General features: G+C 43.7%; 1 protein-coding gene across 9 annotated transcripts in view; it reads right to left on the reverse strand.

The window, feature by feature from the left end:
* The window catches only part of LOC112256345 (rap guanine nucleotide exchange factor 2-like), a 138,906-nt gene that overhangs the window by 85,021 nt on the left and 37,323 nt on the right, over positions 1-16,562 (reverse strand). For all 9 annotated transcript variants that reach the window (XM_042325636.1, XM_042325630.1, XM_042325631.1 and 6 more), the window contains exons 2-3: positions 9,676-9,746; positions 2,942-2,998 (exon numbers count right to left, since the gene is read on the reverse strand). In XM_042325636.1, coding sequence (XP_042181570.1) covers positions 2,942-2,998; positions 9,676-9,746 — 128 coding nt within the window. The remainder of the gene's footprint in view (positions 1-2,941; positions 2,999-9,675; positions 9,747-16,562) is intronic.

Below are 16,562 nucleotides of genomic sequence, written 5' to 3' on the forward strand. Positions count from 1 at the left end.
TTTGGCCAATGGGAGAGCATACAGTTGAAGTCGGAAGTTTACATATACCTTAGCCAAATACATTTATTCACTTGTCTGCACCTATAGTGCCTGTAGTCTTGCACATAAAGCCCTACTCCGATATAAGACTTGCCTGGCTACTCATCCACATTGTGCCGGCTCAATGTCACACCCACTAACATACAGTTGAAGTCAGAAGTTTACATACACCTTAGCCAAATACATTTAAACTCAGTTTTTCACAATTCCTGACGTTTAATCCTAGTAAAAATTCCATCTTAGGTCAGTTAGGATCAGCACTTTATTTTAAGAATGTGAAATGTCAGAAAGATAGAGAGAATGATTTATTTCAGATTTGATTTCTTTCATCAAATTCCCAGTGGGTCAGAAGTTTACATAAACTCAATTAATATTTGGTAGCATGGCCTTTAAATTGTTTAACTTGGGTCAAACATTTCAGGTAGCCTTCCACAAGCTTCCCACAATAAGTTGGGTGAATTTTGGCCCATTCCTCTTGACAGAGCTGGTGTCACTGAGTCAGGTTTGTAGGCCTCCTTGCTTGCACACGCTTTTTCAGTTCTGCCCACAAATTCTCTATAGGACTGAGGTCAGATCTTTGTGATGGCCACTCCAATACCTTGACTTTGTTGTCCTTAAGCCATTTTGTCACAACTTTGGAAGTATGCTTGCAGTCATTGTCCATTTGGAAGACCCATTTGTGACCACATTTTAACTTCATGAATGATGTCTTGAGTTGTTGCTTTAATATATCCACATAATTTTCCCTTCGTCATGATGACATCTATTTTGTGAAGTGCAGCAGTCCCTCCTGCAGCACAGCAACCCCACAACATGATGCTGCCACCTCCGTGCTTCACGGTTGGGAGGGTGTTCTTCGGCTTGCAAGCCTCCCCTTTTTTCCTCCAAGCATAATGATGGTCATTATGGCCAAACAGTTCTATTTTTGCTTCATCAGATCAGAGGACATTTCTCCAAAAAGTACAATCTTTGTCCCCATGTGCTGTTGCAAACCGTAGTCTGGCTTTTTTATGGCGGTTTTGGAGCAGTGGCTTCTTCCTTGCTGAGCGGCCTTTCAGGTTATGTCGATTTAGGACTAGTTTTACAGTGGATATAGATACCTTTGTACCTGTTTCCTCCAGCATTGTGATAGAGTGAATTATAAGTGAAATAATCTGTAAGTGAAATAGTCTGTAAACAATTATTGGAAAAATGACTTGTGTCATGCACAAAGTAGATGTCCTAACCGACTTGTCAAAACTATAGTTTGTTAACAAGAAATTTGTGGAGTGGTTGAAAACTAATTTTAATGACTCCAACCTAAGTATGTGTGACCTTCTGACTTCAACTGTACGTGCGAGTTTGTGTACAACTGTGTATGTACGCGTAACTGTGTGTGTGTGTGTGTGTGTGTGTGTGTGTGTGTGTGTGTGTGTGTGTGTGTGTGTGTGTGTGTGTGTGTGTGTGTGTGTGTGTGTGTGCCTCTGGGTAGGGCATTCTGGGACAGCCCTGCTCTCATCTAATGAGGCAGCTCCTTGGCTAGGGCTAAACCCAATGGGGGGGGGGGAGGCTAAGGGGGTCTCTGTGATGAGAGGGGCTCCAATAACAAAGACAATAATCTAGACCACTCTTGGCTTTTGAGGAAGTGATAGGGTTAATTCATTGACCTTTTCCTCACCTTAAAGCCACTGTTGATAAAGCTACAACAAGTGATTTTCTATAGAGGTCATTCATTTCTCTTCAGAGATATTTGACAACAGTTAGGCCTTACGTCATATCGAGAGGTTTAAGGCACAACCACATTATAGAACTTTTACCAACATAAATTGCACAACAGCTACACCATTATGCCCATCAAATGAAAAATATAATCTCTCCACTGTTCAACCAAATTATACCAATGATACATTACCATTCTCTAACAATTAGATTAATAATTAACTACTCAAACAGCAAATTATACAAACATCATTTTAAAATGGATCATTACTCCTAGTCTGTCAATTGTCACTTATTTTCAGAGGACAATTCCCATCTAGAAGGGATATGGGAGAAGAATTAACTCTTAATGGAGTGGTAAAGGTAGTGTGGAGGATCTCTTTTGTGCACGCTCCCCCTTTGGAAACAAAAATCGAGTGTGAAATCACTGGGACTGTCCATCGTCAGGGTTGGGGGAAGCCTACTTGAGGGATAGGTGTGTGTGTGTCTGTCCGTTCTCTGGCTCTTGGCCTCATAACAGGATGTCTTGGGGCAAAGCAATGAGTGCCCCATGCCAATGGGAGACTGAACTGCACCAGAGGGGTCCTTCATTCTCATGCACCAAGATTGTGCGCACACACACCATAAAAACACCACATGCACGCACACACATGCTCAAAAGCTCATACACATACACACAGAGGTGCGAAGCATTTCCAACCCTCTCAAGGCACATCACTATCTTATCTCAGTCTGAATTGGAAGACAGAATGCAAAGCATTACCTCAAATAGCCTTGCTAGCCAGGAGCAAACGATCCAAGACGAGCGATTTAGAAGCCATTAAATCTACACTTTGTCATCAATCCACAGCTCAATGACTTGTAGAGTAGGCCAAATTCAATTGTTCCGGAATACCTTGCAGGTCTCCGCTTCAGCAGTGCAGCAGAGTGGTTTAGAATCACTCCTAGGTAGCACTGAGAGGGTATCTGGTGACCACGTCGATGCTCACACCCATTTGTTTTCATTCGAGTCAATTAAATCATTCAGCTCTGTGCTTTGCGGCATTGGGGGCCTAATCGCTGCATGTCAATAAGTTGGACTTTGATCATGTCTAGTGTAAAGGCATCTGGCAGAGAATATGTAGATATGATTTATTAAGAATGGATGTATTAAGAAAATGTGCACTTAGGCACACACACACACACAAAGCACATGGGTACTTACTAGTAGAGCACTTCATTGGCTTCATGTCTTTCATAGCGCACTGTCTCACATATTATCCTGCAGGGAAGAAGGGGAGAGAGGAGAGAAGGGAAAAGACAACAGTCAGATATACGAGTTACCAAATACAATAGAACAGATGGATGGGTGGGTCCACGAAGTTCGGTTTCTTGAGTTATGTGCAGCGCACGACGGAGTTAACCTTTTTGAGAGGACAGAAATGTCACTCATATAGGTGTTTTAAAAAGTGACAAGGGCCTACCAAGTTTGTGCAACTTTACCGTAATAAACAGCGATACATTTTTTTTTTAAACACCAACTCCCAAAAATAGATTTGAGCATTTGTCATGCATGTTGTTCTTGTTGCTCAAGGATGCAAAACAAGCGGGAGAAAAAACAAGAGTCCCAGAGAACTAGCTACCGCAGAGGAGAACACATTCCTTTAATACAGACGGAAAATATCAAAACCTATCGCTTACTCCCATAGTTAGTGTGATTGTAGGGTAGTGGGATTTTTGCTAAAGGGTTAACATGTTTAAGACTGGCTGGATTGGTATTTTCGACCAAAGGCGATGGGGACATTCTTTGGGAATCCGAAGGACAAGCAGGGGGGGGGGCTTGTGATGTGTGTGTGTGTGTGGACAAGGGGGGAGCGAATGGGTCAAGTTGTGGAATGTTCTAGCAGGCCCGGGTCATGTGCTCTGGTATTGTTCCCCAGCAGTATAATCCAGATGTATCCACACATGGCCTGATGGGAACCGACCCCAGACTAAGGACTGTTTGTAGAGTGGAGTGGACTCGGGTTGAATATTTTTCCCGTTATTTCAATTCTCCCAGGTAACCCACTATTTCCCGCCAAAAACCACAAGTGTCATTCTCAAGCATATAAATGTCTGAATTTTGATTAGAGCTTTAAAATCAGCATGATAATTCAAGCCTGATGAGCCATACATTAAGGTACATTTTATGAGCTAGACACATTTTGAGCCCAAGACAAAAAAGCCCAAAAGATTTTGCCGTTCTCCAGCACATGGATAGCACATTACGTACAACAACAAAAACATAAAAGCCCATCGATGTAGCTACGCTCTCTTGGGTAAAAAAAAAAAATGAAACAAGCTCCAGTAGGCTAATCTTTGAGTGCGGACTGTATTACATTGTATTATATGGAATGGAATTACGCACCTCGTTCAGACCATGAAGCTGGGAGAGAACATGCAATGCTGGTGCAGGACATGCAGCCTTACAAGGTTACAATTACCTGATTAGAATTTTGAAATATAATAGAACCCATTTAACGTGTTTATAATTAAGTCGGCTGACACATACATACAAGCGTTCGAATGTTTGGGGTCACTTACAAATGTCCTTGTTTTTGAAAGAAAAGCACATTTTTTGTCCATTAAAATAACATCAAATTGATCAGAAATACAGTGTAGACATTGTTAATGTTGTAAATGATCATTGTAGCGGTAAACGGCTGATTTTTAATGGAATATCTACTTTGGCGTACAGAGGCCCATTATAAGCAAACATCACTCCTGTGTTCCAATGGCACGATGTGTTTGCTAATCCAAGTTTATAATTTTAAAAGGCTAATTGATCATTAGAAAACCCTTTTGCAATTATGTTAGCACATCTGAAAACTGCTGTCCTGATTAAAGAAGCAATAAAGCTGGCCTTCTTTAGGCTAGTTGAGTATCTGGAGCGACAGCATTTGTGGGTTCGATTACAGGCTCAAAATGGCCAGAAACAAGGCACTTTCTTCTGAAACTCGTCAGTCTATTCTTGTTCTGAGAAATGAAGGCTATTCCATGCGAGAAATTGCCAAGAATCTGAAGAGCTTGTACAACGCTGTGTACTACTCCCTTCACAGAACAGCGCAAACTGGCCCCGGTGCACAACTGACCATGAGGACAAGTACATTAGTGTCTAGTTTGAGGAACAGACATCTCACAAGTCCACAACTGGCAGCAAAACCCGCAAAACACCAGTCTCAACGTCAACAGTGAAGAAGTGACTCGGGGATGCTGACCTTCTAGGCAGAGTTGCAAAGAAAAAGCCATATCTCAGACTGGCCAATAAAAATAAAAGATTAAGATGGGCAAAAGAACACAGATACTGGACAGAGGAAGATTGGAAAAAACTGTTAAGGACAAGTTTGAGGTGTTCGGATCACAAAGAAGAACATTTGTGAGACGACGGAAAAATGAAAATATGCTGGAGGAGTACTTGACGCTGTCAAGCATGGTGGAGGCAATGTGATGGTCTGGGGGTGCTTTGGTGGTGGTAAAGTGGGAGATTTGTACAGGGTAAAAGGGATCTTGAAGAAGGCCATCACTCCATTTTACAACGCCATGCCATACCCTGTGGAGGGCGCTTAACTGGAGACAATGTCCTCCTACAACAGGACAATAACCCAAAGCACAGCTCCAAACTGTGCAAGAAATATTCAGGGAAGAATCAGTCAGCTGGTATTCTGTCTATATTGGAGTGGCCAGCACAGTCACCAGATCAACCCTATTGATCTGTTGTGGGAGCAGCTAGACCACATGGTAGCGTAAGAAGTGCCCAGCAAGCCAATCCAACTTGTGGGAGGTGCTTCAGGAAGCATGGAGTGAAATCTCTTCAGATTACCTCAACAAATTGACAACTAGAATGCCAAAGGTCTGCAGGCTGTAATGGCTGCAAATGGAGGTTTCTTTGACTATATTTCCTATTCATTTTGCTGCCAGTAAGGTTGCACCTAAATCAACCTTTTATCAGATCATCAAGAAGTTCAAGTAGAGGGGTTCAATTGTTGTGAAGAAGGCTTCAGGGCACCCAAGAAAGTCCAGCAAGCGCCAGGACCGTCTCCTAAAGCTGCGGGATCGGGGCACCACCAGTACAGAGCTTGCTCAGGAATGGCAGCAGGCAGGTGCGAGTGCATCTGCACGCACAGTGAGGCGAAGACTTTTGGAGGATGGCCTGGTGTCAAGAAGGGCAGCAAAGAAGCCACTTATCTCCAGGAAAAACATCAGGGACAGGCTGATATTCTGCAAAAGGTACAGGGATTGGACTGCTGAGGACTGGGGTAAAGTCATTTTCTCTGATGAATCCCCTTTCCGATTGTTTGGGGTATCTGGAAAAAAAGCTTGTCTGGAGAAGACTAGGTGAGCACTACCATCAGTCCTGTGTCATGCCAACAGTAAAGCATCCTGAGACCATTCATGTGTGGTGTTGCTTCTCAGCCAAGGGAGTGGGCTCACTCACAACTTTGCCTAAGAACACAGCCATGAATAAAGAATGGAACCAACACATCCTCGGATAGCAACTTCTCCCAACCATCCAGGAATAGTTTGGTGACGAACAATGCCTTTTCCAGCATGACGGAGCATCTTGCTATATTGCAAAAGTGATACCTAAGTGGCTCAGGGAGCAAAACATCAATATTTGACCTCCCTACAACGCCTGGGCATGCTCCTGATGAGGTGGCGGATAGTCTCCTGAGGGATCTCCTCCCAGACCTGGACTAAAGCATCCGCCAACTCCTGGACAGTCTGTGGTGCAACGTGGCGTTGGTGGATGGAGCGAGACATGATGTCCCAGATGTGCTCAATTGGATTCAGGTCTGGGGAACGGGCGGGCCAGTCCATAGCATCAATGCCTTCCTCTTGCAGGAACTACTGACACACTCCAGCCACATGAGGTCTAGCATTGTCTTGCATTAGGAGGAACCCAGGGCCAACCGCACCAGCATATGGTCTCACAAGGGGTCTGAGGATCTCATCTCATCACCTAATGGCAGTCAGGCTACCTCTGGTGAGCACATGGAGGGCTGTGCGGCCCCCCACATGGAGGGCTGTGCGGCACCCCACACCATGACTGACACACCTCCAAACCGGTCATGCTGGAGGATGTTGCAGGCAGCAGAATGTTCTCCAAGGCGTCTCCAGACTCTGTCACATGTGCTCAGTGTGAACCTGCTTTCATCTGTGAAGAGCACAGGGCGCCAGTGGCGAATTTGCCAATCTTGGTGTTCTCTGGCAAACCTGCACGGTGTTGGGCTGTAAAGCACAAACCCCACCTGTGAACGTCGGGCCCTCATACCACCCTCATGGAGTCTGTTTCTGACCGTTTGAGCAGACACATGCACATTTGTGGCCTGCTGGAGGTCATTTTGCAGGGCTCTGGCAGTGCTCCTCCTGCTCCTCCTTGCACAAAGGCGGAGGTAGCGGTCCTGCTGCTGGGTTGTTGCCCTCCTACGGCCTCCTCCACGTCTCCTGATGTACTGACCTGTCTCCTGGTAGCGCCTCTATGCTCTGGACACTATGCTGACAGACACAGCAAACCTTCTTGCCACAGCTCGCATTGATGTTCCATCCTGGATGAGCTGCACTACCTGAGCCACTTGTGTGGGTTGTAGACTCCGTCTCATGCTACCACTAGAGTGAAAGCACCGCCAGCATTCAAAAGTGACCAAAACATCAGCCAGGAAGCATAGGAACTGTGGTCACCACCTGCAGAACCACTCCTTTATTGGGGGTGTCTTGCTAATTGCCTATAATTTCCACCTCAAATCAAATCAAATTTGATTTGTCACATACACATGGTTAGCAGATGTTAATGCGAGTGTAGCGAAATGCTTGTGCTTCTAGTTCCGACAATGCAGTAATAACCAACAAGTAATCTAACTAACAATTCCAAAACTACTGTCTTATACACACAAGTGTAAGGGGATAAAGAATATGTACATAAAGATATATGAATGAGTGATGGTACAGAGTGGCATAGGCAAGATACAGTAGATGGTATCGAGTACAGTATATACATATGAGATGAGTATGTAAACAAAGTGGCATAGTTAAAGTGGCTAGTGATACATGTATTACATAAAGATGCAGTAGATGATATAGAGTACAGTATATACATATACATATGAGATGAATAATGTAGGGTATGTAAACATTATATTAGGTAGCATTGTTTAAAGTGGCTAGTGATATATTTGACATAATTTCCCATCAATTCCCATTATTAAAGTGGCTGGAGTTGAGTCAGTGTCATTGTCAGTGTGTTGGCAGCAGCCACTCAATGTTAGTGGTGGCTGTTTAACAGTCTGATGGCCTTGAGATAGAAGCTGTTTTTCAGTCTCTCGGTCCCAGCTTTGATACACCTGTACTGACCTCGCCTTCAAATCAAATCAAATCAAATTTTATTTGTCACATACACATGGTTAGCAGATGTTAATGCGAGTGTAGCGAAATGCTTGTGCTTCTAGTTCCGACAATGCAGTAATAACGAGCAAGTAATCTAACTAACAATTCCAAAAAAACTACTGTCATACACAGTGTAAGGGGATAAAGAATATGTACATAAGGATATATGAATGAGTGATGGTACAGAGCAGCATAGGCAAGATACAGTAGATGATATCGAGTACAGTATATACATATGAGATAAGTATGTAAACCAAGTGGCATAGTTAAAGTGGTTAGTGATACATGTATTACATAAGGATGCAGTCGATGATATAGAGTACAGTATCAACGTATGCATATGAGATGAACAATGTAGGGTAAGTAACATTATATAAGGTAGCATTGTTTAAAGTGGCTAGTGATATATTTACATCATTTCCCATCGATTCCCATGATTAAAGTGGCTGGAGTAGAGTCAGTGTCATTGACAGTGTGTTGGCAGTAGCCACTCAATGTTAGTGGTGGCTGTTTAACAGTCTGATGGCCTTGAGATAGAAGCTGTTTTTCAGTCTCTCGGTCCCAGCTTTGATGCACCTGTACTGACCTCGCCTTCTGGATGGCAGCGGGGTGAACAGGCAGTGGCTCGGGTGGTTGATGTCCTTGATGATCTTTATGGCCTTCCTGTAGCATCGGGTGGTGTAGGTGTCCTGGAGGGCAGATAGTTTGCCCCGGTGATGCGTTGTGCAGACCTCACTACCCTCTGGAGAGCCTTACGGTTGAGGGCGGTGCAGTTGCCATACCAGGCGGTGATACAGCCCGCCAGGATGCTCTCGATTGTGCATCTGTAGAAGTTTGTGAGTGCTTTTGGTGACAAGCCGAATTTCTTCAGCCTCCTGAGGTTGAAGAGGCGCTGCTGCGCCTTCCTCACGATGCTGTCTGTGTGAGTGGACCAATTCAGTTTGTCTGTGATGTGTATGCCGAGGAACTTAAAACTTGCTACCCTCTCCACTACTGTTCCATCGATGTGGATGGGGGGTGTTCCCTCTGCTGTTTCCTGAAGTCCACAATCATCTCCTTAGTTTTGTTGACGTTGAGTGTGAGGTTATTTTCCTGACACCACACTCCGAGGGCCCTCACCTGTTGTCTATTCCATTTGCACAACAGCATGTGAAATGTATTGTCAATCAGTGTTGCTTCCTAAGTGGACAGTTTGATTTCACAGAAGTGTGAATGACTTGGAGTTATATTGTGTTGTTTAAGTGTTGCCTTTATTTTTTTGAGCAGTGTACTTCAGTATTACTTTGTGGAAATTAATATTGGTGTTATTCTCAAAGCTTTTGGCCACGACTCTGTACATTGATGAGGGGGGGAAAAAAGAATGTAATCCATTTTTAGATTAAGGCTGTAACAACACGTGGAAAAAGGGAAGGGGTCTGAATACTTTCCGAGTGCACTGTAAATAGTCATTCATATGCTATTCACGTGGAAATAACTTGGAATACATGTTCGTTAACTTCAACTCATGTGATAAATGTGAATCAAATGGGGAGCTCTCACCTCAGCTGGTGTTCTCTGAGGTTAGAAAGGGCCTCCATCCCGTGAAGATAGGAGTAGACTATCTCCAGGTCCTGTGGAAAGACAGGAGACGGTCAGTCATTAGCCGTTGCATTTCAACATGGAGAATAATTCGAAGTAGTTTAGCAGATTCAATCGGTTGTATGAATATCATTAAGAGAGAAAAAAAAAAGGTCAGACGTGAGGAATCGGCAGTTCATTTTACTCATGGAGAGTACTCTCCCTCACACATAGGTTTTTACACTGAAGGAGTGGGTATGGAAAGGCAGGGGAATAGTAGCCTACTGCTGAGAGAAAAGACAATTGGAACCCCTACAAATTCTCTATTCAGTGCCTCCCTTTGTCAAGTCTCAGGTTGTGCCATGGTTATAGAGCTGGGCGATCTGGAAAAAAAAATCCATATCACGATCAATTGCTTGACTTGATGCAATAATGATAAATAGAACAACATATTTCTAACATAATAACACAACAAAAAAGCCTACCGGGAACTAACGATCGCACTTGACTTTTTCCCCCCCTACATTACTAAAATTAAAAACATCTACGTGCACCAGTTTATTTGTTATGATCCTTTAAACTTCTACTACACAACTATATAAAACGCAACATGCAACAATTCTAACCATTTTACCGCGTTACAGTTCATATAAGGAAATCAGTCAATTGAAATAAATGCATTAGGCCCTAATCTATGGATTTCACATGACTGGTTAGGGGCGCAGCCATGGGTGGGCCTGGGAGGGCATAGCCAGGCCCAGCCAATCAGAACTAGTTGGGGGGGGACAAAAGGGTTTTATTACAGACAGAAATACTGCTCAGTTTCATTAGCTGTTTGGGTGGCTGGTCTCAGACGATCCCGCAGGTGAAGAAGCCAGATGGTCCTGGGCTGGCATGTGAAAACATGGTCTGCGGTTATGAGACCGTTTGGATGTACTGCCACATTCTCTAAAACGACATTGGAGGCGGCTAATGTTAGAGAAATGAACATTCAATTCTCTGGCAACAGCTCTGGTGGACATTCCTGCAGTCAGCGTGCCAATTGCATGCTCCCTCAAAACTTGAGACATCTGTGGCATTTTGTTGTGTGATAAAACTGCACATTTTAGAGTGGCCTGTTTTTTGTCCCCCAGCACAGGGTGCACCTGTGTAATGACCATGCTGTTTAATCAGCTTCTTGATATGCCCCACCTGTCAGGTGGATGGATTATCTTGGCAAAGGAGAAATGCTTGCTAACAGGGATTTAAGAAAATTTGTGCACACAATTGGAGATAAATAAGCTTGTTGTGCATAATGGACATTTCTGGGATCTTTTATTTCCGCTCATGAATCATGGGACCAACACTTTACATTTGTTCAGTATAGTTTGATGGTTGCAGCCATCCATTGTCCCATTAACAAACCCCATATCAGCAAACTTATTTCATTTCAAACCTCACATTTCTCTAGTATAGGCTACTTATTGTAATGAACGATATCGGCAAAATGCCTGCGATAAGTAACCGGTATGGTCGGTGTATCGGTGTATATCATTTTCAGTTTATCATCCCAGCTCTCCTTGGTCAGTGGCACTCTTCCAAGATGGAGGTGAAACAAAGTGCCCATGCAGTCCACACAGCATAGCCACTGTGTGTGGGTGCACACTGAATCAGTGTGCAGAGGGTATTGAGTCAGTGAGTGTGTGAGTGTGTGTGTGTGTGTGTGTGTGTGTGTGTGTGTGTGTGTGTATAGAGAGTCCATTGAATGTGAAGGAGGGGATATTGAAGGGGGGCAAAGTGTTCGTAGAGTGGAGACTGGAGGCCGATGCGACGGGGGTGGGGGGACAGGGGTAGACAAGAGAGGGTCTGTGTTTTGACAGAGGTCCCACTCTTCAGCCACCAGCCAGCTGATGTGACACAGCCCTGGCGATGCAACACTCTTCCTGCCACCCAGACATCCTGTCCCTTCCTAATGCACAGGGGCAGAAGCACATGTACTCACAGACATACATGTACATACATGGAGATGTGTAGATACACAGATGTGCAGATACATTTTAGGCACAGACACACACACACACACACACCTCTGCCCTTCTGGGCAACATAGTACACCACAGGACCCCAGAATTGTTTTTTAATTCTGAGAAGCACGTAAATCTAAGAAATATTTATTTCAGAGACAAAAACAACAAAACAAAAACAGGACGGGTGGTGCTTCCCTTCATTTGTCTGGACTTTTTCAGCTGACAGCAAGTTCCTGGGTTCTGAGACCGCCTGACACCAACGGGGAAGGAATGGAAGGGCCAACAGGTTTGAATCAACTCCAGTGAGAGGTCACAGACTGAGAAAGGGAGGGAATGCTTGGTTGTAAACGCCCCATGGGTCGCACGAACTTAACACCCACCAAAAGCGTGAGTTAGGACAAATACAAGATCATGGATCAAACACGAGCTGTTGTATAGATCTGAAATCGGATCTTTTGCAAGTTATTATTAGAACAATTGCACATACGAATGTGTGCATGATAAACAGAAAAGGCCTATGGGCTATTATGCAAAGTCAGATTTGCTAATAGGGTATCAAATATAGGCCCTATATCACCCTCAAAATACACCGCATCCATGCAATATAAAACACGGTTTAGACTGTTGGCTGTTGGTTGAATTAGAACAAAAAAAAATGTAAAAAACTAGGTTGGCCTTCAAAGCTCCATAGAATGGGTTACTTCACCCCGTGTTACATCATGCAGTGATTTCCCCAGCCTAATTGAAGCCTTATGTTCTGTTCTGAAATGGCCCACTGTTTTGTACGCGGTTGTTGGCCTGAGAATTCTGCATGGAGACTACGGGCTCTGGCGCCATCTCTTGTAAAAGGACAGGATAGTTTGGATTCGTCATCATAAAATAGAACAGTGAAGCAAATCATCCAGCAGGCTGAAAAAGCGATTGAAATTGATAACACTAAAGACGTATTGAAATATCCTTATCGATGTCGTGTCCAGGGCGGAAAGTAGCCTAGTGGTTAGAGCTTTTTGCCGGTAAGCGAAAGGTTGCTGGTTCGATTACCTGAGCCGACATGGCAAAAACCGTTTGTGTTCTTTGTGTCCTTGAGCAAGGCACTTAACTCTAATTTGCTCCAGGGGAGCCATACTACTATCACGGATTCTGTAAAACAAATTTGACTGCACCTGTCATATTGCTGCACCACATGTCATGGCAGATTTAGCAAAAACTATCGGCACCTAATTGATACAAATAATCATGTGTCGGGGCGGCAGGGTAGCCTAGTGGTTAGAGCGTTGGACTAGTAACCGAAAGTTTGCAAGTTCAAATCCCGAGGTGACAAAGTACAAATCTGTCATTCTGCCCCTGAACAGACGGTGGTTAAAATTGTGTTTGGCTAACCAGGTCTCGCAATCTACCTGTTGGAGACCCTGAGCTACATTATTGGGGACTATAGGCTAAACACTGATCATGCTGATTCACAGCGGTGTAAAAAATATTTTTAAGTACTAAAGTCATTTTTTTGGGGGGGGGTATTTGTACTGTACGATTTATATTTTTGACAACCTTTGCTTTTTTACTTTAAGACTTTTACTCAAGTAGTGTTTTACTGGGTGCCTTTCACTTGAGTAAAAGAAAAAAGATACCTTAATAGAAAATGACTCAAGTATGACAATTGAGTACTTTTCCCACGGGACGACAGGCCCTGTTGAAAGCTTAGGTGACATCCTTCAGTCTTCCCTTCCCTTCCTTTTTTTGTGTCATATGACCTAACAATGAGTTCTATATGAATTTGATCTGTCATTCTCATTGAAAGCAAAACTAAGAAGCAGTAGATCTGTTCTATGTGTGCTATTTCTATGCTTCCCGGTCTTACATTTCATTTTTGCATCTTTTACTTCTGGTTTTGCTACACCAGCTTCAAACAGCTGAAATACAATATTTTTGGTTCTGAAACATATATTTCACAGCAGTTTAGATGGTACAATGATTCTCTACACTATACTTACATGTTTTGTCACAAACTGAAATTAGTCCAACTAACAGAATTTTAACAACCAGGAAATGGCAAAGAGATGTCTGCATAGTGCTTCTTTATGTGGGCCTCATCACAGATTTGAGGTCGGGTAGGTGTACCCACTAAGGTGGAAACCTTGCTTTGACTTATCTAATCACATGTAGTAACTACGACTATAACATCAAGGAAGGGTGGTAAGGATTCAAAACACCGGAGCGCAAGTCCAATCGGCCCATTGACACAGAGAAGTAGACCTTACCAAGAACGACCACTAGGTGGCATGCTAATGTCAGTTTTCCTTTAAGCCTACCATTGCTCTGTGACATCATAAGTGTGAGAAACAGCGCCACTCCTATACCACTCGGGAGCACCAGTGAGAGAGAGACAAATATGCATAACCATCAATTGTGGCTTCTGTCTTAAATATTTCAAAATTGTCTTTTGAGATTGGCGCCATGGAAAGAATGCGAGGGACCCCATTTTTCCACTCCCTCTCGCTATCATTGCACTTGCATTTTCCGGTTTCGTGGTTTTCTATTGGATAATGTTTGAGATGTTGGGGCCAACCACAAAAACACAGGGGGAGGATATCTAAGTGCATCTTGTATTGTATACCCAAAGCAATGATACACTCGGTATGAGTGTGAAGCAATTAAAAGTGAGATGTGTGTGTGTGTACACGACAGAGCGCGATAGAAAGCACGGGCAAGCGTGTGATGGGTTTATTAATAACAGTGCTATTCAAGCACAAAATCAGTTTGGTCAGGAATTGCGACAAAGGTCTTAGCCTATGATTTCACCCTGAGAGTAGGCTATGGCCTAACAACCACACCATTTGTCCTCTAGGCTTGGTGTTGTTGAAATGACATCCATCTCATAGTCATTTCCTGAGTACAAAAGCCTTTCCACAGACACTGAAAAGGTTATGATCCAGAGTGGGGCAGCGCTGGACAGATCAAAAGGAGGTGGGCCAATCCGGCTCGAACTACTTCCGACAGCATAACATCCCACCGCTGTCACCAACTGTAAATTCCAGGTTTTCATTTCGGGAGTGATCCTTCCAGGAACTCTGGTGGACCTCCCTCCAGGAGCAAAGTAAACCAGGCCACCAGGACTTCCTATTGTTGTTATGACATTATTTAAGATTCCTTCAAAAGCTGCTTGTACAAAAAAATAACAAAAAAATAAAAAAGGTACTCATTCTGAGCCTTTGTATTTTTGAAATGCCAAATTAGTATTATTCTAGTCTTTAATGGGGTCTGAGACATTTTGCTCTGTTACCACTTAACTATTTCCTTAATGAAACCAGATACATTAAGGGGGATCTAATGTTTCAGCACACCTCCGGGTCCAAGTCAGACAGTAGCAGTGTACCGTACCATACTGTAGGCAAACTATTGGAGGTATTTCCTCCCAGGAGGACATTAGCTAACAATGATAGCCTTGTGTTCCCTGTGTTTGGGGCCAAACACAATATGACCGAGGATGCCTCTCCAGTCCCCATTCTCTATGGGTTGTTATGCAACTCCGCTGGGAGAAGGGTGCAGAACAGGGCGCTGGGCCAACGTGTTGAGCGACATGACAATTTGGTCGGGCAGACAGAATTCAAAGGAGGAAGTGGCAGTCTTGCTAACCAATGCACGCCCACTGACATCCTACCTCGCCCAATGCACGCCCACTGACATCCTACCTCACCCAATGCACGCCCACTGACATCCTACCTCACCCAATGCATGTTAGAATGGATTGAAGTTGAGGAGAACTAGGCCTATGACGTTCGAGGGTGAAGATTTTACAACCTTTTCATCACACATTTTAGCCATTCCATCTAGCAATCCGCCACTCGCTCCCTTTCACTTTCAATAAAAATGGGAAGGGACACTAGAGCAACAGTGTCAACTAAATTATAAAATGACAGCCGCCTATCTCGAACCCACTGCTGTGTCTGCTAACAGGAGGGAGCTTTCATTGTCCGCTCCCTTTGTTGGCCTGGTTTAAATTTGGGCCGGGGTGAATGCAGAACCCCTTGCATCTTATCACACTGATACTGTCGACAAAACATAAAGGGTGGGGTCACGACCTTAAGACAATGAGGTGCTGTAGGGAAGGTAAAGAGGTGGACGTCACCTCCAAAAGAGGACACTACAAGTCTGCTGACCAAGACCTACTTAAACCTCATTGGCTGAGCCTAAGACGTTAGCCAATACATTATGATACAATATTCATGAGTGTTTTGTGAGAATTTGTCATGTGTAACATTTTCTTTTTGGTGCATTAGATGGGTGGTTAGTGGTTAATATGCCATCTTTGGTTTCCACAGGATATTACAATTATATAGATTTTTTAAAATTTTAAATGTACCTTTATTTAACTAGGCAAGTCAGTTTAGAACAAATTCTTATTTACAATGACGGCCTACCAAACAGTGGGTTAACTGCCTTGTTCAAGGGGCAGAACGACCAATTTTTACCTTGTCAGCTCGGGGATTCGACCCAGCAACCGAAACACTCTAACCACTAGGCTACCCTGTGTAAGAAGAATTTCAAATGGGTGCACTGACCTCACAAAGGGAAGTAAATCAATGATATGCGCATTATGTAACACAGTGTTACCATAAAAACCCTCTATCATTCATTCAACAGTGGCTTCCTCTACTGTAAGCCCTGCTCCAATGCACTGTAGCATAGAGATTTTAAAGATCTGACAGTCAACGGGATTCACCTCTATGGCAGATCAGAGATCCCCCTTGAAGGAAAGAAGTATGGATGCATTTTAAAAGTGTTCCTCAGGAGACACTCAAACACTGGCCATAAGAGACAGAAATAGGCCAACAGTGAGGATTCCTTCAAAGCTGTTCACAGTGAACC

The sequence above is a fragment of the Oncorhynchus tshawytscha genome, linkage group LG08 (assembly GCF_018296145.1).
Source record: "Oncorhynchus tshawytscha isolate Ot180627B linkage group LG08, Otsh_v2.0, whole genome shotgun sequence".
In the NCBI taxonomy this organism is placed as follows: Eukaryota; Metazoa; Chordata; class Actinopteri; order Salmoniformes; family Salmonidae; genus Oncorhynchus; species Oncorhynchus tshawytscha.